Genomic DNA, 23,202 nt, shown 5'->3' with positions numbered 1-23,202 from the left:
AACTCCTTTTAGTCGCCTCTTACGACAGGCAGGAATACCTCGGGCCTATTCTTACCCCGGACCCGCAGGGGTAGGAATCTGCAGTGAAATGAGTCAACACAGGGATGTCGCAGAAAGGAAATATTGTGTTTGGATGTTGCATAGGCACTTCTACATTTTGTTGATATATCAATGTGGATTGTCCAATGTGTTATGTCTTGTCTATGACAATCATTTCAAAGCCAATGGGAACTGCTGCTGTCAGTGAATGAATGTCCATCTCAAATAGTTTCCAAGTGAACGTGGGGAAGGGAAATGCAGGCACTGGGCATTTGGAGTTGGATATCTCACAAATGATTGTTGCTCACAGTGGTGCATAAAACTGCAAGTCTTCAATGGGCTAAATGACTCACAGAAACCAGACAGCAGTTGACTAAAGGTTTGCACTGAGGTACAAAGAGTCATGATTTATCTTCTCTTCAAGAAGATTAGTGTATCAAGGACCCAATGAGGAGTTTAACCTGCAGTGTGGAGAGCATACAGTTTAGGCCAGAAATGGTCTATGTTGTTTTGGGGATCGGTCTCACCCCCTCCCCCACCATGACAACTACTGGCGTGATCATTCAATTGCTGTGAACATAAACTAGGATGTTTATTATAACAGTCTAAGTGAGAAAGTTTTGCCCTTTCTTCTATATCTTCATAATGAGTATGCTGTGGACACACCCTTCATCCAGCTGCACTTATATGTTCTCTGTCTGAAGCCCCAAGTCACACCTCAACTCACCTACTAAATTACCCGGTTCAAATCATATGGAAAATATTTGCAACTACATTTGACGCATGTCACTCAGCATCATCACAATTTGATAATTCCACAGGACTTCAATCGATGAGTGGTTTCAGCTCAATATAGCATACCTGCATAAACTTGCAGTCTCTCTTCCTCGCCAAATTGAGGTTACTATCATGGCTACAGGTACTTGTAGATGGTACTAGTATGTCATTTCCCTTGTGGTGACTAATTTTTTCCTCTGTCCCCCCCCCCCCCCCACACACACACACACACACACACACACACACACACACACACACACAAAAACTGCAGCAGATGCTGGAGGGTAATGGCTACCATAAGCAGCTGCTCCCACCTTGCTTTCCCCAGTTCCCGCCTCCATCCACACATTAGTATATGCCTCAAAGTGTGAGAACTACGTTGGTGTACACAGCTGTGATGTCTTCCACTTTTAACTTCAATGAAAATTGCTCTCTGGTACTACATCACTTACTACTACCAATTTTAGTTACTAATAATTACATTAAATATGAAGCAAATGTTGGCAATAAAAGGTTCTGTGTGAGGGAATACAGAAGCTTCTTGATACCCTCAAGGAAGTATTCAAGAAACACGCCACACGACTATACAGGAACTCGAGACACTCGAACAATCCTTTCATCCTCATTCTGGGAAACTACGATCACAACCACAGGTGGAAACACAAGTGGCCAAAGACACTGCTAGCTAGGGCATAACCATCTATGGTAAACTAACATACGCAAACAGCGACAAACGCCGGTAAGCCCCTGCATATCAGCAACACTGACTGGCAACTACCAGCTGCTATTAGAGCCAACCAACAGGCCACAGCCGGGACACCGACGAGCTCGCCCACAGATGCACGAATAATCTGCCAACACTCCCTCACACTGTGCCTCCGGTATATGACCTATCGGACACAAGACCGATAACAAACCTAACTGTTGCAGGTTGCAGGACGCTGAACGAGGACTCCGTACCAGCACCCAGCGCCAGCCGCCGAGCAGCACAAACGCACAACGTCAAGGTATCGACATGTATGATACCCACTGCTAACATAGCCTATCCTTGCACAACCTATCGCAGGCAGCAAGACAACCGCTACTGCTCTTGCCGCCCGACCTAACTTTCGCAGAGGTTTTTTTCCCTTGGCTCTTGCTTTGGCACTTTTTTTCCTCTGCCCTTCAAACCGCTACCCTTCGTCAGATTTCGACCAATCTATCTCCAGATGAGCGCGTATTAATGGTTAATCCTAACCAGACGTACGCAAACATCGCAGTACCCACATCCTGCGACACCTCACTTTAGTGAATACTAACCCTTATGCAGAGATGGCAGTAGACCTTTTGTGTTGGCCATCATGCCGGTGTGGGGTGGAGGGGCTCCACCTCTTGTTAAAAAAGAATACAGAAGCGTCCGATCCTACCCATCTGCTTTGACCCATGACGTTACCAATATGGTGGAAACGACCATTCTCAATGTTTCCAATATGGCGCCTATGATGTCATTACATAAACGACAACAAACATGAAAATACACACAAAACCAACATACACATCTCTCTCCAAAAATATAATCAAACTAACGGGACCAGCACGAGAAATTGGGGGGTTTTTGGGTGGGGACAAGCTAAACATACACACATACGGACACACACAATGGTCCCAAACCACACAAAACGACAACATTAAAACACCACAAAATTCCCAAGTTCTGCTACACTTACAATATCAACAGGAATCGGTCACTTCCCTTCACTTACATAGCTCAACCGCAATTGTCGATACCGCAAAATAAAAACAAATTACTCCAAAAATTATAAACACACCGCAACTATCGTTACCACAAAACCAACACCTAAAACAACAAAAATTGGAATCGGACACTTCCCTTGACCTATATAGGTCAACAGCAACTCACGATACCAAAACACACACAGCTACAACGACAGTTTGGAATCTAACACTCCACATGACCTATGCAGCTCAAATACAACTGACAATACCAAAAAAAATTGAAATCCTGTACTTCCCCTAATATACATAAATCAACCACAAGTGCTGATACCAAAACATCAACCACCAACACATGCAGTAAATAACACCTACCCAACAACACACAAAAAACCCACTGATCATCATAACACACTAACAATAGACCAAAAAAAAAAAAAAAAAAAAAAAAAACGACCACTTACCATAAAAAAGTTCCGGCGCTACACACTAACCCCCAACTTGCATATTCTGCTTGCATACGCCGCAGTTCACTATCTCCGTAAGAAGCTCATAAAGTTGCAGAAACTTAATGACAGACAACATGTCATCCCCCATTTCAGCCCGCAGACACGCACTATTAAACTTAGAAGTAATATCCATACCTAACAAAAGAAGCCACTAATTGAATTAAATGACTTACCGAGTGACAATCAGCATACCAATAACATCAAACGACACCGCAATAACATAAACACAACAGAAACTTAATTCTTAACTCACTGAAACTAATTTCTGTTCTATAAGTCACGACCGATAAATGCAAACTGCAAGCACTGACACCCAAATGAACCCAATACACCACCAGAGGACACCACCAACCGCAACAAGACAACATCTACAAACACAACACACTCATAAACTAAACTCTGCGCTGTAATGACGTCACACAACACAACACCCACATGTCACGGGTCAAAGCCAACAGGTGGGATCGGATGCCTCCATTGATCCCTCTCTGAATTGATCAGATGGAATTAGATTTCTCGGAAGACAAACAAGTCTCAACTTTACCTTTGATACAGATAGAAGCTGAAGCAATGAATTTAAGTTTGTGCACAGCCTGGACTTGAGCCAATGTCTCCTGCTTACTCAGCAAACGTGCTACCCACTACAGCACCACAGCATCACGGCTACCACAACCGCACAGACCACCCTAGTCCAATGCCCTCACAAATACAAACTTCAATTCACACCTTCAACCCATTTTCCCTTCTTAAAGATTCAGTATTGCCGAGGCTCTCCGATATCGAAATAGCACCCCAGCTTTGATTTGACGATTATTTAAAAAAACAGTCTTAAGGCTGTTCCACAGCAGTATTGGTATATATGTAGTTATCTTCGTGGATCATTTGCACAATAAATTGTAATGATGTGGAACGAGTCATTCTACAGTCACACTGCAATTTAATTTGTAAATACAACAACATGCTGAAAATTTACAAGCGTTCATATTTTTTAAATCTGCAGGGGTGGGTAATTCCTTTCAGCCACCTTTTACACATTACAATAATAGAAATTCTTCTGTGGAATAGAAAGAGTTGTCAAGGGGCGGATGACAATTGGTGGTTTCTTAGACCTATTGCTGGTGGGTACAATAATCTAAATTTTGACTGTCAGACAGCTTAATCAGTTCACCCTCTAATGTTACAGGTACATCCCACCAGCATTTCAACTTTGAATTGTATGTCATACTAGTCTGATGGATGTCTATGATGCATTGTGCTCGAAAGACCACCCATCTGTCTTCATGCAGATCCAAGTGAGGCGCGCGTCTAAGCCCGGCCCGTTGCCGTGTGCAGGAGGCTTTCTGGCAGGCCTACGATTCAAGACTATATTCTCGTGCATGTCATGTACCAGGGGGTGCATTATTTTAACATATTTTAATGATATGTTTTAATATGCAGATGGGACATATGCCCTGAAACCAGGTAGAACTTTCCTTTTTAGAAATAATTTTTACAACTGTGGCAGACTTTATCATTGACATGGATATGTTGAATTACTAAGTACAATTTTCTGCATTCTTTTTGTTAGTTTTGACATTATCCTTTGGTTCGCTACGTCATAAATCCCATAAAACTTCAGTTCATCTATGTGTGATTCACACAGCCAAATGCCTTAGACAGGCCACAGAAAAACCAACTGGTGGTATTTTGTTATTTAATGTTTGTAAAATTTGATGAGGGAATACGTAAATGGCATTCACAATATAGCAATTCTATTATTGTTGCTCAGGTGAAATACTATTCTAGAATACATTTCAGTCTCTCTGGAAAAACGCCTCGTGTTAGTGATGCATTACATATTTCTGATAAGGCGGGGCTTACTATATGAGAACAAATCTTTAGTAGTCCAGTGGAAATACTGTCAAAATCAGATGAGCTTTTGTTTATCTTAATTACAGAAGGAGAAGTCAGTGATAAATCCGTGAGAATGAACTGTATGAGAGTTGCTTTTTTAACATACTGATATGATTTTTTTCTTGAATTGTTTGTCCCTATACTTTCTATTATACTTCAGAAGTGATTACTAAATACAGTTGTAATTCCATAAATTTATTAATGAGAGGTATTGCAGAACTGTTTGGTGTTGGTTTGTAGCAAGTGGCATTTACTTTGTTTACTGCAGGGAGCAACCAGTATTTTATATTTGTTGTGAGACTTAGATTATTGCTATTTTGATTAATTTTGACATACTGCAAATCATGAGTTCGGGATGGCTGACTTTAATTGCAAAAATAGATGAAACGTTATGTAAAATCTGGAAATATTTGCATGGTAAATTCAGTGAAAAGGAAAGCATTTTAGAATGGATGATAAATTACAGGTACACAAAGGTGAATTAATTCACACAATCAATTGTAATTACATTTTAATAAATAAAAGCAGGAATAAATCCTGCAAGAAATAGGACTAATGAGTACAGAGGGAGAGAGACAATAAACGATAAACTATAACATGCACTGAAGAATGACAAATGGAGCATAAATGCCACAAAGTTTTGAGCTAATCAACAATAGCCAACACAATCTTAAGAGAAATGAAAGAAAGGATTAAGGGGGGGAGAAGGAAAGAATATCTGCATTCAGCTTTCCATTCCTGACAAGCCAGCAGACAAAGTACTAGTAATGACAATATAGATTGATCAGAAAATTGGACTCTGGAAAGGGCCGATTTCCATTTCTGAAAAAGTAAGTAAAATCTAAATCTGGAATATAAAGATTTCAAAAAAGTTTTACCCACGTACAAGTCAGTCTAACGCCTTTGTGGGTTTGAAACACAGCTTACCAACTGCGATAAAAGGGGATACAGAACCACACTTCATTTAGCCTAGTAGATCAGTAATGGCAGGTTCTGGATAAAGAAGTTGGGATGAGTGAGGTATACAACATTTCACTTTACAATCATCTATATGAAAAAAATAGTGGAGATAGTAAATAAGAACACACCCCAGCCTTTTTGCAGGAGACAATGCTCAGTGCATACAGACAATAAGAACACTCCCAATAAAGTTTGCAACCAGTCACACAATAACCAAGATGTCTTTTACAACTGTAAAGACTGTGATATAGGGTAAAAACACCTGTTGCAGTACATGAAAGAAGATTAAACTAACACAGTTAAGCTATATTCTTGGAACAGTTTATCACAGAGGTGGAAAGCAACAATAATGAGCAAACACACAGCCTATGAACTTATATTACCTTTAACATAAATTTGAAAGGAAGGAAAGATCACAGTTTTATGTCCCGTTGAAAATGACGTAACAAACACCATATGGTCAGGCCGGGGAAGGAAGTTAGCTGTTCTCTTTTAAAAGAAATTATGCTGATGTTTGCTTTGTAAAATTTAGAGAAACCATGGAAATGCAAAATCTGGATGACTGAATGGTGAAATAAACCATCATCCTACCAAATGCAAAATTTAACGTCTTCCCACAGCAGAATCTCATCATGTACAACATAGGAGGGAGGAGATTAGTGTTTAACGTCCCATTGATAAGAAGGTCATTAGAGACCAAGCACAAGCTTGAATTAGGGAAGGATGGGGAAGGAAATCAGATACGCCCTTTCAAAGGCCCCATCCCGACATCTGTCTGAAGTAATTTAGGGAAATCACGGAAAACCTAAATCAGGATGGCTGGACACAGATTTGAACAGTCCCCAAATGCAAGTCCAGTATGGTAATCACTGCACCACCCCACTCGGTTGTACAATTTAAATGAAAGCCTGCAGAAAAAATATCACCTAATGATGTAGTAGATGGGTCAATCCATACTAAGTGGTCCAAGAAAAAAATATTTGTTGCTTGACCATCTCAAAAAAATGTTATATTTGCTGGGTGAATTCCCCAATGTTTAGTGGTCACAAAATTTTTTTAAAAAAAAAAAAACATTATTGTTAATTATTTTGAAATGGTGGCCATATTTGTTCCAGGTCGCATACGTTTTTTCATATTTGCAAGCATCTACCTTTTTTACAGTTATTCATTAGTGGATTGTCCTAAGCCTTTCAGATAAAATGCATTTAGTTCAACACACTTTGGCTACAAATTAACATCATTATCACTTAGCTGAATGTATTCTTTAATATATTTTTAATAGTTCAAAGTTATCAGCCACAATAAAAAAACTCAATTTTTGAACAGTAGTTTTCCAAAGAAAGATTAATTTCTCAGCTTTAATATTTTTTCTGCTATTATACTGTATAGTATAGTTACTTTTTATAGAGTATCAACAGTGAGCAGCTTACACTTAAAAAATACCGTCAAACAGGGTGATTTCCAGTGGTTTTGTCGTTATTTTGATCGTAACTTTTGTATATATTGTCAGATTAAATTGATTGTTATGGAAGTGGTAGGGTATACGTGTAACAAATAAAATATCCCAGAACCAGAAATTGTTGTTGTTGTTGTTGTCGTGGTCTTCAGTCCTGAGACTGGTTTGATGCAGCTCTCCATGCTACTCTATCCTGTGCAAGCTTCTTCATCTCCCAGTACCTACTGCAACCTACATCCTTCTGAATCTGCTTAGTGTATTGATCACTTGGTCTCCCTCTACGATTTTTACCCTCCACGCTGCCCTCCAATGCTAAATTTGTGATCCCTTGATGCCTCAAAACATGTCCTACCAACCGATCCCTTCTTCTAGTCAAGTTGTGCCACAAACTTCTCTTCTCCCCAATCTTATTCAATACCTCCTCATTAGTTACGTGATCTACCCACCTTATCTTCAGCAGAAATTGTATGTGTAGGTACATTTATCTGAGGCAGTTAAATAAAGTGTCCGAAGTCACCCCATGGATTGGGGTGATTTCGGACACGCATTTTTTAAATCTCTGTCCGAAGTTACAGTATGTAGAGGGCGAATTCGGACAGTTACTGCCTTTTTTTAAAATTCTACATGCTTTTTATTTTATTTTGGTGACATTTTACACATTTTAAGGGAGCCCTTTGTTACGAATAAGTGATATGAAATGATATGTTTTTATTTTGCAAGAATTTAAATAAACAGTCTCTTTGTTAACTTCTGCATGAGCTCATTTAATATTTTCGCTTAAGTGAATGGAAAGATCTTCTGACTGTCGTTAGAGGAATAAATGCACCCATTCTTCTCCTGCGAAGATATTACGAAATTTCTTCTCTTTTCAGCTCGATTTATCAAGGTAGCCTTTAACTAAATATCTAATATCCAATTTAGTGAAGGAAAACCCCCAATGTGCAGCCCTCAATATACCTTGCTTCAACATTTCTTCTTCTTTATTTAGCACTGACTCTCCTCCCGTTTTTTCTGATGTGCTTTCTGCACTTTATTTTGTAGGGTTGATTATGTATACCATACAAATCACATGCTTTTCTGTACGATAATTTACCACTCTGAATATCACGAACAGCTTTCTCTAAAAGTTCCCGGTCGTAATTACACTGTACTATAGCACCTCTCCTGCTCTTGTATGTTCTTGGCATTGTCTGAAATCACCCCACACAGTACACTGTTAAACAAAAACCATCATTATTTTATAACCTTGCATGAGAAACTCTACAAACGTGTACAGAAATTGTCTCAATGCTTTTAGCTACTGAGTGCGTCGACAATAACAGTTACAATAAGTTCCCACTCGGCGCAACAATATAAAGTTTCCACTTTACGATAATGAATGGATTTTTAACACTAAGACTGTTCGTCAATTATTCACCTAGGGAAACAATTGACGCAAAATAAAAGTAGTGGAAAGCGATAAATGCAACCTTGCACTTAAAATAACTGGCACACTGATGTTAAAATAAGTAACTCTTTGTTTCTATGCGGTAGCAAAGAGCAAATAAGCCATGCTGTCCGAATTTGCCACTGTGTCCAAAATCACCCCGTTTAATGGTACACTACTTAAATTTTTTTTTTTTTTTTAATTTTTCCATTTTGTGGCCTGCAATCTCTCTGTTGGGGGACCAGATAAATATCTGAAAATTTCACAATTAATAGACCTTTATGATATCAAACTTCAGTATAAATTTCAACTTTGAGATTCAATTGGAAGCTATGGAAAAAAAATTACAAACATGAGTCAAAAATATGTTTTTTAACATCTGCGGTATCTAGGCTTATGGAATAAAACATATCAGTTACTGTATATAATTTAATCATATCTATAATTACTTAATTTTTTAATTGAAAATATTACTACTAATTACATTATATTGTTCTCTTGTTATTTGTTTTTAGTACATCGCTCACTGAACATCTGAGAAATTTGTTCACTCAGTTTGGGTGTTAGATTATAAGTTCGCCCAGTCAAAGTTGTAAATTCCATGGAAGACAGCTTCCTTAGTAAATTTTAAAGTGGTATCCAAACTTGATCCTTCTCAATTTTCTTAAAAGATGTCCTTGGTCCTGGAGGGTGACAAAATACAACATGTAGATCTTGGTTTAGACAGTCAATATTATCAACTTCGCCAATCCACCACTGTTCATCATAAACACAAGCCATTATGCCTTTATTTTGAAGAAACAGTTGTACAAGTTTTCCACAGTGATGATGTTCACTATCAGGCAAAGTTGATGTGATCTTACACTTCAGTAACTTGTGTGAATGGGGTACAAAACAATGAAAAGATCGAGTGCCTTTAATCTTCTGACACATGTTGTACCTTTCCTTCAAGACACTGTCATAGACTTCTTATATTTCCTCACATTGTACAAAAACATAGGTAATTTCATTGATATGTTTTTTTATAGAATTCAAACATTTCTTGAGGTGTTATATGATTGTCATCAGTCCACTGCAGACTTACTTTTGTGACAGCTCGCTTTGTTGTACCCCCAACACCAGCACAAGCATTCTTCCCATGGCATGAAGCGAAAAAGTGCCATTCTACATCAAACCCAAAATCTTCTTTATGAAAGATGTTAATAATTTTTTGTTTTGTTTTTATATTGACTTGCTGCCCCATCTGAAAAGTAAATCAGTTTTTTTGTTTTTTTTTTTATGTTGTTGTTGTTTAATGTAGCTTATTAATTTTAGTTGAAAAGGAGGAGGAAGAGATTAGTGTTTAACGTCCCGTCGACAACGAGGTCATTAGAGACGGAGCGCAAGCTCGGGTGAGGGAAGGAAGGGGAAGGAAATCGGCCGTGCCCTTTCAAAGGAACCATCCCGGCATTTGCCTGAAGTGATTTAGGGAAATCACGGAAAACCTATTAGTTGAAAAATGTGTACTGCTGTAGTCTTGTGTTCAAGGTAGTCATTTATGACACAAAATATGTGGCTCATTAGTTTATCTTCATCTTTATAATAGAATACAAATGGATGAACTGTGACCTGTTTGTTTACCCAGTGGTGCCCTGGTACTTAACTTTAACAACAAAGGAATAATTTTCCAAAAAGTCAGCAACAACTAAGCATTCATCAGCTGCCAAGGTTTGCTTTTTGTCTTTCAAAAATTTACTTTGAGTTTTTGCAATAAAATGATGCATTTTTAAGATTTTCAAGCTTAGCCACCAACACTTCAAAAAACTCTTCTCTTGATTTTATGACTGTCATCACTTCAGTTCTGTCTTGTGTCACCCAATGTTCGTATTTTATATTATCAGGCATCAAATCATCTTCTTAGGATTCTTCAAATATGGCAAGTAAGTGTTGTTTGCCTGGAGAATCTTCACATTTTCCCTTGATCATACAATTGTAACTGTCGATATTGCATATCATAACTTCCAAAAGTTCTTTATACATTGCCCCCGTCTGTCATCAACTTTACTTTCTGATGATCGAAACAAACACAAACATTATGGGTGCCAGATGACCCTGCAACAATACACCATCTTGGTCTCAACTCGCAAAGCCTTGATCTTCCAATTTTAATATCAGGATTTTCTTTTTTAAATTCAGTGAATAGTTCATTTACATTACACATTAATAACCTTTTTTGTCTTTGATTCTTAGAACCATTTTCTTTCACAGAAACACAGTCTTTTTTGCCAGACATCAAACTGCCATTATTGTCATCGTCATTAGATTAGATTAGATTTACTTTCATTCCAATTGATCCGTAGTGAGGAGGTCCTCCAGGATGTGGAACATGTCAGAAAAACAACAATACATGACAAATATTTAAACTAAAACAAATAAGCTAATGTACCATTCCACAGGTCCCAAGTGGAATGATCATCATTTTTTAATGAACACTAAGAGTCATTTTACAAATACTATTGCACTGAATTTAAAATAAAAAAGTTTTTTATTTATTTATAAGGTAAGAAACATGTAATACAACTACTGTAATACTTATTTACAATGAACACATTACTGCACTGAAATGGTGCAGAAGTTAGATTATACTTACACACACACACACACACACACACACACACACACACACACACACACAAATTTTCAGTGAACACATTACTGCCCTGAAATTGTGCAGAAGATATGTTGTACTTATATACAAATCAGTTGGTTTTCCTCAGAAATTCATCAATGGAGTAGAAGGAGTTGGCCACCAATAAATCCTTTAGGCTTCTCTTAAACTGAATTTCATTGGTTGTTAAGCTTTTTATGGCTGCTGGCAAGTTATTGAAAATGTGTGTTCCTGAATAATGCACACCTTTTTGTACAAGACTAAGTGACTTTAAATCCTTGTGAAGATTATTCTTATTTCTAGTATTGATTCCATGAATTGAGCTATTGGTTTGAAAAAGTGATATATTTTTAATGACAAATTTCATTAAGGAATAAATATATTGGGAAGCTGTAGTTAGTATCCCTAGTTCCCTAAACAGGCTTCTGCAGGATGTTCTTGAGTTCACACCACATATAATTCTTACTGCACGTTTTTGTGCCCGGAAAACTTTAGCTTGGCTTGATGAATTACCCCAGAAAATAATCCCATATGACATTATGGAATGAAAGTAAGCATAGTATGCCAGCTTTTTCATTTTTATATCCCCTATGTCTGACAAAATTCGCATTGCAAACAGAGATTTGTTAAGACGCTTCAGGAGTTCTGTGGTGTGCTCCTCCCAGTTGAATTTATTATCAAGCTGTAATCCCAAGAATTTAACACCGTCCACTTCTTCTATCTTCTTGTCATCATATGTTAGACATATACTCTTGGGACACCCCTTACAAGTTCTGAACTGCATGTAGTGTGTTTTTTCAAAGTTTAGTGACAAAGAATTGGCTAGGAACCAGTGATTAATGTCTACAAATATTTTATTGGCTGATCTTTCTAAGACTACACTTGATTTGCTATTTATTGCAATGTTTGTATCATCAGCAAACAAAACAAACTTGGCATCTGGTAATGTTACTGATGAAAGGTCATTGATATACACAAGAAAAAGTAAGGGGCCCAAAATGGAACCTTGTGGGACCCCACATGTAATTAGTTCCCAGTTGGATGATGCCTGATAGCTTGATACATGTCTCTTTCCTAATAACACCCTTTGTTTCCTGCCAGAGATATAAGATTTGAACCATTTTGCAGCATTTCCTGTTACACTATAATATTCTAGTTTACTTAAAAGGATATTGTGATTTACACAGTCAAATGCCTTTGACAGATCACAAAATATACCAGTTGCCTGCAATTTTTTGTCTAATGAATTAAGTACACTTTCACTGTAAGTGTAGATAGCCTTCTCAATATCAGAACCTTTTAGAAATCCAAACTGTGACTTTGACAGTATGTTATTTGAGATAAGATGGTTATAAAGACGACTGTACATTACTTTTTCGAAAATTTTTGAGAATGCTGGCAACAGTGAAATTGGACGGAAATTTGATGCTATTTCTTTATCTCCCTTCTTAAACAGTGGCTTAACTTCAGCATATTTCAGCCATTCGGGAAATATTCCACTGATAAACGACTGGTTACACAGATAGCTTAATATGTTACTTAGCTCAGAATCACATTCTTTAATTAACTTTGTTGATATTTCATCATACCCACTAGATGTTTTTGATTTTAAAGATTTTATGATGGACATTATTTCTGTTGGGGTAGTGAGGGTCAAATTCATATTATGGAAGTTACTTGAAATGTCTGGTCTAAGGTAATCCATAGCAGCATCTACCGAACCTGACAACCCCATCTTTTCAGTAACAGTTATAAAATGTTTGTTAAAAAGTTCTGCAACACTATACACATCTGTCACCAATGCATCATTTACTCTTAATGCTATTTGTTCCTCTTCATGTCTGGTTCTACCGGTCTCCTCCTTCACTATATCCCATATTGTCTTTATTTTGTTATCTGATATGACTATCTTTTCCTTGTAATATATTTGCTTTGACATCCGTATTACAGTCTTTAATATTTTGCAGTATTTCTTATAATGTGCTATAGCATCAACATTGGAAATGTTTCGGATTGACAGATACAGTTTTCTTTTTGTTTTACAAGATACCCCTATTCCTCGAGTAATCCATGGCTTCTTTGTAGACTTTGCTCTAACCTTGGTAAGTTTTGGGGGAAAGCAGTGTTCAAATAAGGTAAGCACTTTATTAGCAAAAATGTTATATTTTTCATTCATGCCATGAGCACTGTAAACATCAGTCCAGTGAATGTCTCTGAGGAGTGTCCTAAAATAATCAATTTTTGGCTTACTGATTACCCTCTTGAGCTCAGATTTAACAGATTTTATATCTTGTTCAGTATTAACATTTAACAGAAGGAACTGCATGTCATGGTCTGAGAGGCCATTGACTATTGGTTTTGTAATATAATTTTGTTCATTTGACTTTTCTATAAAGATATTATCAATGGCTGTTTGTGAGCAAGTGGTTATCCTAGTGGGGAACTTTACTGTGGGAATTAAGTTGAATGATAGTGTTACTAACTCAAATAGGTTCTTATTGGGAGAGTCTTTAAGGAAATCTACATTGAAATCACCAGCAACCACTATTTCTTTGTTTTTGGTTGTTAAATGGGCCAGTACAGCTTCAAGGTGGTTTACAAACAGATTAAAGTTACCTGCAGGTGCTCGATATACACTTAATATTATGAAAGATTTTTTGTGAAATTCTAATTCTGTTGCACATGCTTCCATATGCTGTTCTAGGCAAAATTTATGAATGTCTATGTTCTTAAATTTATGACAGTTCCTGATGAATGTGGCAACTCCTCCTTTCTCCATTTCTGATCTACAATAGTGAGATGCTAACCTAAACCCTGTAACACTTAAAAGTTCTATACCAGTGGTCACATGATGTTCAGAGAGGCAGATTATGTCAGCTGGGTTTGAAGACTCTAATTCATCTATGCAGATAGTTAATTCATTAATTTTATTTCTCAGTCCTCGAATATTTTGATGCAATAAAGATAGCTGACATTTCACATTGACTGACTTAAAATTGGATGGAGTTAAAATATCTGCTGACAGTTGAAAATTCTTAACCAATGGCTGTTTATGTTGATGTAATAAGCTGGAATTATGTTTTTTGATTTCTTTCTCAAACTGAAGGTTTGTCTCAGTTCTAACCTCTCTTAAAATTTGTTTTCTTTCTGTCCTCCCTACCCTAAAAAAGGGTCTTTTCTGAATCCTATAACCACTGGTATTTTACCACTCATGACAGTGCCTCCTTTATTGATTGTTTTTTCAGCTACCAAATCAGATGCACTTTTCTTTTGTAATGCTGCTAAAATTCCTTGTTATTTTACTAATTGCCTTGTTAACTTAACAAGACGTTCTGACACATTAAATTAATCACTTTTGCTCAACTCCAGGAATTCAGCAGTAAACTGATAATCTTAATTTTATCCACTTTGTTTGAAGTACTGCATTTAGTGTTTAGTTTTTCTATCAAATCATCATATTCAGTTGGTGAAGTTTTAGAACTTCCATCTGCTTTAGTACAAATTGTATTTTGAAATGAAACTTCCAAATTCTTTTTGACTGTAGCTGCCAATTTCTCAATTTTTGTGTTCAAGGCACTTGTTCTTTTATCTTGACTTAGTTTTCTAATTTTACTAGCAGGCGACATACCCAGGATTTCACAAGCTGTATTTACTTTTTTAATGGTTGCTGATAAATCACAAAATTCTGTATCTGAGGTTTCACTATCCTTTCTCTTGCGAGTTACAAATATCTTAGAATAACATGTTGGACACAATGATTTTCCCGGCATGAGATTGAAAAAAGGGCTTTTATTTTTAGAATAATGATCAAATGTTATTTCTTGCAGACCTTTTGTTATATGTTTCTTATGTTTCTCAAAAGGGTCCATGGAAGACTGACCAAAAAGGTGATGAAATTTTTTTAAGTATGTCATTTCATGGTATTTGCATGTCGATTTGGCCTCTGGGCCTACTTAAGTAAAACACTTTTTCTTCTTCACTGTAATCTTGGATTAAAGTAATGTCTTTAGGATACACTCCACACACACTTTAATGACATGCTTTATTAATAACATCAACAGAACACTGAGACATTTTTTTAACTGCACACTTCAAGAGCTTCTAGCTAAATAAGTATGAGTAGACAATTGTTGGTGTGAGGGGGAAGACAACAATTAGACTTGTATAGGCTTGCAGATGCAATTGTTAGCCTGCTGAAACAATTATCACAGCACTGTTTTGACATATAATCATTAGCTAGAGTAATTTGGTGTGTTACATTATGCAGTTGGTATACTTTATTAGATTAGGCTACCAGATGTCGCAGATGTTAAACATATTTTTTACTCTTGTTTGTAATCTTTTTCCATAACTTTCAATTGAATCTCAAAGTTGAAATTTATACTGAAGTTTGATATCATAAAGGTCTCTTAAATGTGAAAATTTCAGATATCTATCTGGTCCCCCAACAAAGAGATTGTAGGCCACAAAATGGAAAAATTAAGAAAAAAAACATTTTTTTAAAAATAGGCCTAGCGTATTTTTTAAGTGTAAGCTGCTCACCATTGATACTCTATACAAAGTAACTATATTATACAGGGTACTACCAGAAAAAAATATTAAAGCTGAGAAATTAATCTTTCTTTGGAAAACTACTGTTCAAAAATTGAGTTTTTTTATTGTGGCTGATAACTTTGAACTATTAAAAATATATTAAAGAATACATTCAACTAAGTGATAACGATGTTAATTTGTAGCCCAGTGTGTGTTGAACTAAATGCATTGTATCTGAAAGGCTTAGGACAATCCACTACTGAATAATTGTAAAAAACGTAGGTGCTTGCAAATACGAAAAAACGTATGCGGCCTGGAACAAATATGGCCACCATTTCAAAATAATAAACAATGTTTTTAAAAAAAATATTTTTGTGACCACTAAACGTTGGGGAATTCACCCAGCAAACATAAAAGTTTTCTGAGATGGTTAAGCAACCAGTGCTGTACCATTTGATATGGATTGACCCAGATATAAGGTAATGCAGAGCTTGTTCAGTCTCCATTTCTCATCCTTTATGTGCAATATATGTATATAATGGAAAATACAGGGTAGAGTGTAACAATATTGTAAAAAGGGTAGTTGCTACTCACCATATAGCAGAGATGCTGAGACGCATGAGGCTCACAAAGTGGCCTCAGCAGCCAGAGACAGCAGTCATGTGTGTGCAAGCTGTGTTTGTGTACGTTGTGTTCTATCTTCGACGAAGGCCTTGTTGGCCAAAAACTTCATTTTCTGACAGTCTTTCTGTTGTGTCTATCTGAGACACAGCATTTCCAGGTATTTGGTAAGTAGCAACTATCCTTTTTCATCACACTGATATATGTACATAATATATACCAAATGATGGAAGTGCATTAAATATGTCATGGAAATAAAAATTATGCTACACTACAGCTCTACTCACAACATTCCTTTGGCTTTCACATCTGATGGCTTCACCAACTCTATCCTACAGTTCTGACACCACAAGCAGGAGGGGGGGGATATACTTCAACCCTGAAAATTACCTCAATGGGTTATTCCATGTCAAGTGACCCAATTTAGAAGATGCTCCCAATTTGACCACCTTCAGTTTTAAAGAAAATTTTCCAGAATATGCCTAAGACAATTGCATGAACTTCACCCTAGTTTCAGCTCTGTCTATAACTTTGTGTAGATGCATGAGCTGTTTGCACACAGGACACTTATTCGAAACCGGGGAAAAAAATGCTGCAGTTTGACATGCTGTTGTTCCTGGCATAACAGAGCAAGGATCCAGAAATTTGCTACCATTGCACAACATTTATTGAAGATCACTGAAGTAACATAAATTTGGAATCTTCATGGCGCACACACACACTCTTTGGTCATTCCATGTCAAGTCACCCAGGCCATGACACCAACCATGTCAGATTTTGATGAAACTTGGTACAATTACTTCTTTTATCATCCTGAAAGCACTTGTAAAATTTTTTTGCTCTATCTCTTATAGTTTTTTTTATAAATTTTTAAAGTTTTTAGATTTGGCGTTGTTTCAGAAGTCGGAAACTGTAACTTAAACGTGTCCTCACAACTAAAAAAATTTGTATATTAAAGAATACTCAAGATATCAGTACGAAATTTTGGAATAAGTTTGTGTATTATATCTAAATGTTAAAAAAAATTACCATAAAGATATATTAAAATCTTCCAAATGAAAAAAAATTTTACAAGTTTTTTTTTTAGCTAACGGATGTTTAGTTTTACAAAAACTGCAATATCTAGAGTCTCAGACCTGATAGAAAGCTCAAATTTGTTTTAAAATACTCATAATTGTATAGGCTATTAGATAAAAGAAAAATTATGTTGGCTTTTTAACCTGTTTAATAGTTATCTAATTTTTAAAATAATATTAATTATATTTTAAAATAAAAAATACCAAGTCACTTAGACACCGAAAATAAGTTTTTGTCTTCTTGGAGTAACAATGTACACTTGGATTTTGTATTGTTACTCCTGTGTTTTGAAGTAAAAAATTATTACAGTGTTAAATAGTGCTTGGATAGTATTTTATTAAGTTTATTCAAACTCTCATTAAGTACTGTTACTTAGTTTACAGAGATTCTTTTCCAATATCCTATAAAAGTAACCAGAACAGTAATCAGACCAAAAGTGAAATCAGTATGTCAGATATTCAAACCTGTAGTGTAGGGTTATTTAAAAAATCTGACTGTTTCCAAACAACCTACACACCTTCAAAAAAGTTACAACCGGTATCAGAATTGAGTGAGGAAGAAAAAGACTTGATCCACTTACGATCTGGAATTAATCTGTGTGAATTTAAGAATATATGTTCACACCACAGCTACTACTTTTTAAATGTTTTTGAAAAGTATCAAACAACATGTGTATACCCACTAAAAAAACACAAAAAGCCTATCAAAAAATCATTGAGAAGTGTAGGCTTGGATCTTTCTAAACAATTACTGACAAAAAATATTAGCATAAAACCTGGACAAAAGCTTTGCTCAACATGCCGTAACTTTTGTGAGGAAAAATTAAGAGTTGAAGTCAATGAAAGTGAAACAGATGATGAAGTCATGGTTGAATTAGAATCATTGGAATCCAGAAATGAATCCCTCGTACAAACAAACATTGCTCTTGATTATTTAGGTTTAACACCGATAAAGCTTCATGGCTTGTCAGAACAAAGTAAAGGGTCTTATTTTAAAAGGAAGGTTAGCAGTATTGAAAAGACTGCAAAAAAGGCGGTTTCAAAAGCATTAAAATATGATGCACTAAGTTCTGATGATGACGAAGAAGATAAAAGTGTGGTTGAGAAAGCAAAGGATTTTGATGTAATGATTTCTCTTATGAAAGAGAAGATTTCATCTGTTGGGAGATCTAGAAAAATCCAGATTCTGACCTTGGCTCCAGATTCTTGGACTCGAAATAAAGTCATGAAAGAATTTAATGTAAGTGAGTACATGGTGCGACAAGCTACAAAGCTAAAATCTGAAAAGGGTATTTTGGAAACTCCTGGTCCAAAAAAAGGTAAAACTCTTTCTGAAAATACAGTAAGACTTGTAACAGATTTTTATGAAAAGGATGAAAGTTCCAGAGTGCTACCTGGAACAAAAGACAAAGTAAGTGTTCAAAAAATGTGTACATGCAAAAAAGACTCATTTTGTGTAACTTGAGAGAACTCTATTATTCTTTCAAATGGGAGAATCCTGAGGCAGAAGTAGGATTTTCAAAATTTTGTTTCTTGAGACCTAAATGGTGTATCCTTGCTGGTGCTGCAGGCAAACACACTGTATGTGTATGCAGTATCCACCAGAATGTCAAACTATTACTGGATGCTGTGAAAATTGAAGAATCTTATAAAGACCTAATTAAGATGCTTGTGTGCAACATGGAAAACCAAAACTGCATGCTACATCATTGCGACAGCTGTCCTGCAAATACTGCACTAACTGAGTACTTAACTGAAAAACTAAGTGAAGATTATGATTTAGAAGAAGAAATTGTAATCAGTCAGTGGGTTAACACAGACGGGGCAGAAATGATCAAACAGTCTATCAGTGTTGAAGACTACATTTCTTTATTGGTTAGGTCATTGGAAAAGCTCACCCCGCACTCGTTTATAGCAAAATCCCAATCAGCAGCCTTTAAAAGATTGAAAGAAGACCCACCACCCAAAACAGCAATTATTGTGATGGATTTCAGCGAAAATTATTCCTTTGTTATACAAAATAAGATCCAAAGTTACCACTGGAATAGAGGTGGTTGTACTCTACACCCAGTTGGAGCTTTTCTAAGAAGTGAAGAAAACAATGTTTTTGTTTCCAACCACTGTTTTATTAGTGACAACCAAGAACATGACACTGGTTTTGTTAACTTTGTACAAAAAGAAATTACAAAGTGGCTGTCATTACATCATACTGACATTGACTCAGTTCACTACTTTACAGATGGTTGTGCTGGGCAGTACAAAAATAGAAACAGTTTTAAAAATTTGACTGAACACTTGAGAGACTTTAATTTGAAGGCCCAACACTCTTTTTTTGCAACAAGTCATGGGAAGTCAATTTGTGATGGCCTAGGAGGAACTATTAAAAGAATTTTAAGGAAAGCCAGTCTACAGCTTTCAGACGAAGAACAAATAATGACAGAAATCAATGTGTACAAGTTTTGTGAAAAAAATATTGAAAACATTCATTTTCACTTTATTGACAAAAAAGAAGCTGATTTGCTACGGTTAAAACTAGAAAAACGTTTTTCAGCAACCCGAACCATTCCTGGAACTAGAAGTTTTCATAACTTCAAACCACTTCCAACAAACAACCTTGAAATTAGAAGGACTACAGATAGTGTAAAACCTTCCATAGTCTTTTCTTTCTATTTTTCTTCTGATTGGGTTCGTGTTGAACCATCCGTAAATAGCTATGTGACTGCAAATTATGATGGTAACTGATATTCAATGATGAAGAAGATGCAGAAATTCTATTTCTACATCCTTCAGGACCAGCTGCATCATTTTATTGGCCTGAAAGAGAAGATTCCTGCATAGTGCCTTTGGAGCACATAGTCTGTGTAGTAGACGCATCTCAATCAAGCGGCACTGGGAGAATGTATTACTTCAAAAAAGACTGTATCAAAAGAACTGAAAGCTCTTGGATGAAGTGGAAAAACAGTTTGAATCAGCATTAATGTTTATTAAAAAGACAAAATTACTCAAAAAATTCAATGTTTCAAGCAATCAGTTGGGTTATACATAAGTGTCGTAAGTAAACTATCTTCGTACATAATTCTAATGTAATCTACTATAATTAATAAACATGTTAAAAAGCCATCATTATTTTTGTTTTATCAAGTAGCCTATATGTTTAAGAGTAAATTAAAACAAATTTGAGCATTCTATCAGGTCTGAGACTCTAGATATTGCAATTCTTATAAAACAAAACATCCATTTAAAAAAAAAAAAAAAAAAATACATATATATATTTTTTTTTTCATAGAAAATATTAATATATTTTAATAGCATCATTTTTATCTTCAAATACGTATAATAAATAAACTTGCTGCAAAAATTCATGTTGTTATCTAAAAGAGTTTTTAAGATAAGCAAATTTAAAGTTTTGAATACAAATTAAATTGACCATTTCCGAAGGTTCAGAAAACGCAAAACATAAAAACTTTAAAAATTTATAAAAAAAATTGTAAGAGATACAGCAAAAAAAAATTGCAGGTGTTGTCAGGATGGTATTAGAACCATTTGAGCCAAATTTCATGAAAATCTAAGGAGGTGGGTGTAAAATTTATTTTTTATTGGGTGATATGCTGAATATGCTGAAAAACTGTCATCACACATTTTCCCCATAATTTGACAAGAAATGAGTTATGTGTAAAAAAGACACTGGAAACATTATTTGTCAAATGCACTGTATGTTATTTATCTCGCTAAGAACAAACTCCTGTACCTAATGACTTTCACGACTGGCCATGGACGGTGGTACATACCACCACACCTCTTACTATCCTATCAGTCATATTGCAGTGAACACCTCTTAAGGAAAAATACATGGAACTTTTATACGATGTAGATATGAACTTTAACAAAATTTTTAACACAGGTATCAATAGAAATCCTTCGTGTTGGATATCTAGCACATCCATCCACCATTTCACAAGAGATTGATTTTCTGCGACAATAATAGTCTTAGAACAAACGTACTTCGGATGTAGGCTGCGTGCTGTGAACTATAAAAAAGATAATTGTTTTACTGGGCAGTCAAATACCAGAAAAATGTTTTCGATGCCGTAGTCCTATCAGAAACTTATTACCCACTGTGGCGCCACATTATACAATAACACCGGAAAAATTAATAATTCTTCGAGCCATTATTTAATAATAAACTACGGATATTCCTGATAAAGCATGGATATCATTTTGTACAAGAACTTCTAAATATGTGCAACCTGAAATTCTTAAAACATATGTCGATGAAATTAAGAATGTAAGAACGTTTTGCGTATTTTCCTCTTGTTTATAGGTCTACTGCATGTTACGTTATTTGCAACTGTCCATTAAAACTTACACGAATCTGTACTGCATGTTACAACTGGATCAATAAATATAAAATAAGACAGTTTGATTTACCCACTATACAGAGGAAAAGAGTTCTGTGCATACAAACCGGCTCTCCAGTGGGCTACGCTTGATACTTTACTTTGTCACGTAGCCACCACTCTTGCTGACCCCTTTCGAAGCAATTGATGATTTTATTTATTTATTTATTTTTTAATTATCCACATGTCTCAAGAAATGTTGAAGCGGAAATGTTAACCATAGTCATAATGTTTACATAGGCAAAAACTTACTGCTGGTTATATGAAATTTTCTCTTTGATAAACGATCTGGTGTTACAAATTTTCCTGCTCTACGTAGACGGAGTAATGACGAGACCATTAAATTAGCAATACGACATGACATTACGCACAACTCAAATTGTTTGAGGAAATCAACACATACAACAACCAAATCCAACGCCGCCACAGTACTATACCACGATTCTGTGAATCAGAGACATTAGACACAGCAGAATATCGTATGTGACGATTTTGCACTGTATTCAGGCAAGTTAGCGCGCAACGATCTATCTGCGCAGATATTTGCGCCAAAGGCTGGGCAGGCAATAGATGGCTGCGAAAGTGGTATGTTGACATAACGAAAGTTCCAATCTATACCTAGCCTGCCATATGTCGGTGTAGAAAAGAAATTTCTGTGGCAAGTGACTAGATTCTCCCACAGTAGCCTCAAAGTTTCAATCATTTATTCAGAAATGGAGGAAATCCTATTATGGTCTGTGTTGCGGAAAACAAAAAGCAAGGATGCCAGAAACAGCTTAAGCAAAGGCATACAAAGTTTTCGCATACAAATTTACTTCACAAGTTATGGGGGAAACTCGACGACTACAGTAGCTGAGGATTGATTTAGAAACGCGCAAATATCTTCTGACGCTTACAACTCCTAGTATAAGACGGAAAAAACTTGTATGAGGAGAGAAATTTTTCCACATGAGCGGCTGACGGTGACTAGGATTCTTGGTAATATGAACTACAAGGATCTAGAATTTGTTGCTGCAATTTCTAAACAAGCATAGAGTGAAATCGTGTAGAAAAATCTTGAGCTATTTACACTGTCCTGAAGGGTGATTTCATGAAGTGAAGTAAAGTACTGTGCCTCAATTCTGACAAGCTACATATCACGTTTTTACACATTTA

General features: G+C 36.0%; 1 protein-coding gene across 2 annotated transcripts in view; it reads right to left on the bottom strand.

Annotated features, from left to right (window-relative positions):
- The window catches only part of LOC124777186 (adrenodoxin-like protein 1, mitochondrial), an 85,433-nt gene extending 62,945 nt beyond the window's left edge, over window positions 1-22,488 (bottom strand). For both annotated transcript variants that reach the window (XM_047252499.1, XM_047252500.1), the window contains exon 1: window positions 22,300-22,488. In XM_047252499.1, coding sequence (XP_047108455.1) covers window positions 22,300-22,411 — 112 coding nt within the window. In that variant the 5' untranslated portion in view covers window positions 22,412-22,488. The remainder of the gene's footprint in view (window positions 1-22,299) is intronic.
- Window positions 22,489-23,202: the final 714 nt, after the last annotated feature.

This window comes from Schistocerca piceifrons, chromosome 2 (genome assembly GCF_021461385.2).
Source record: "Schistocerca piceifrons isolate TAMUIC-IGC-003096 chromosome 2, iqSchPice1.1, whole genome shotgun sequence".
In the NCBI taxonomy this organism is placed as follows: domain Eukaryota; kingdom Metazoa; phylum Arthropoda; class Insecta; order Orthoptera; family Acrididae; genus Schistocerca; species Schistocerca piceifrons.
The sequence above is the reverse complement of the archived record's forward strand: the minus strand, read 5'-3'. Positions and strand labels throughout refer to the sequence as shown.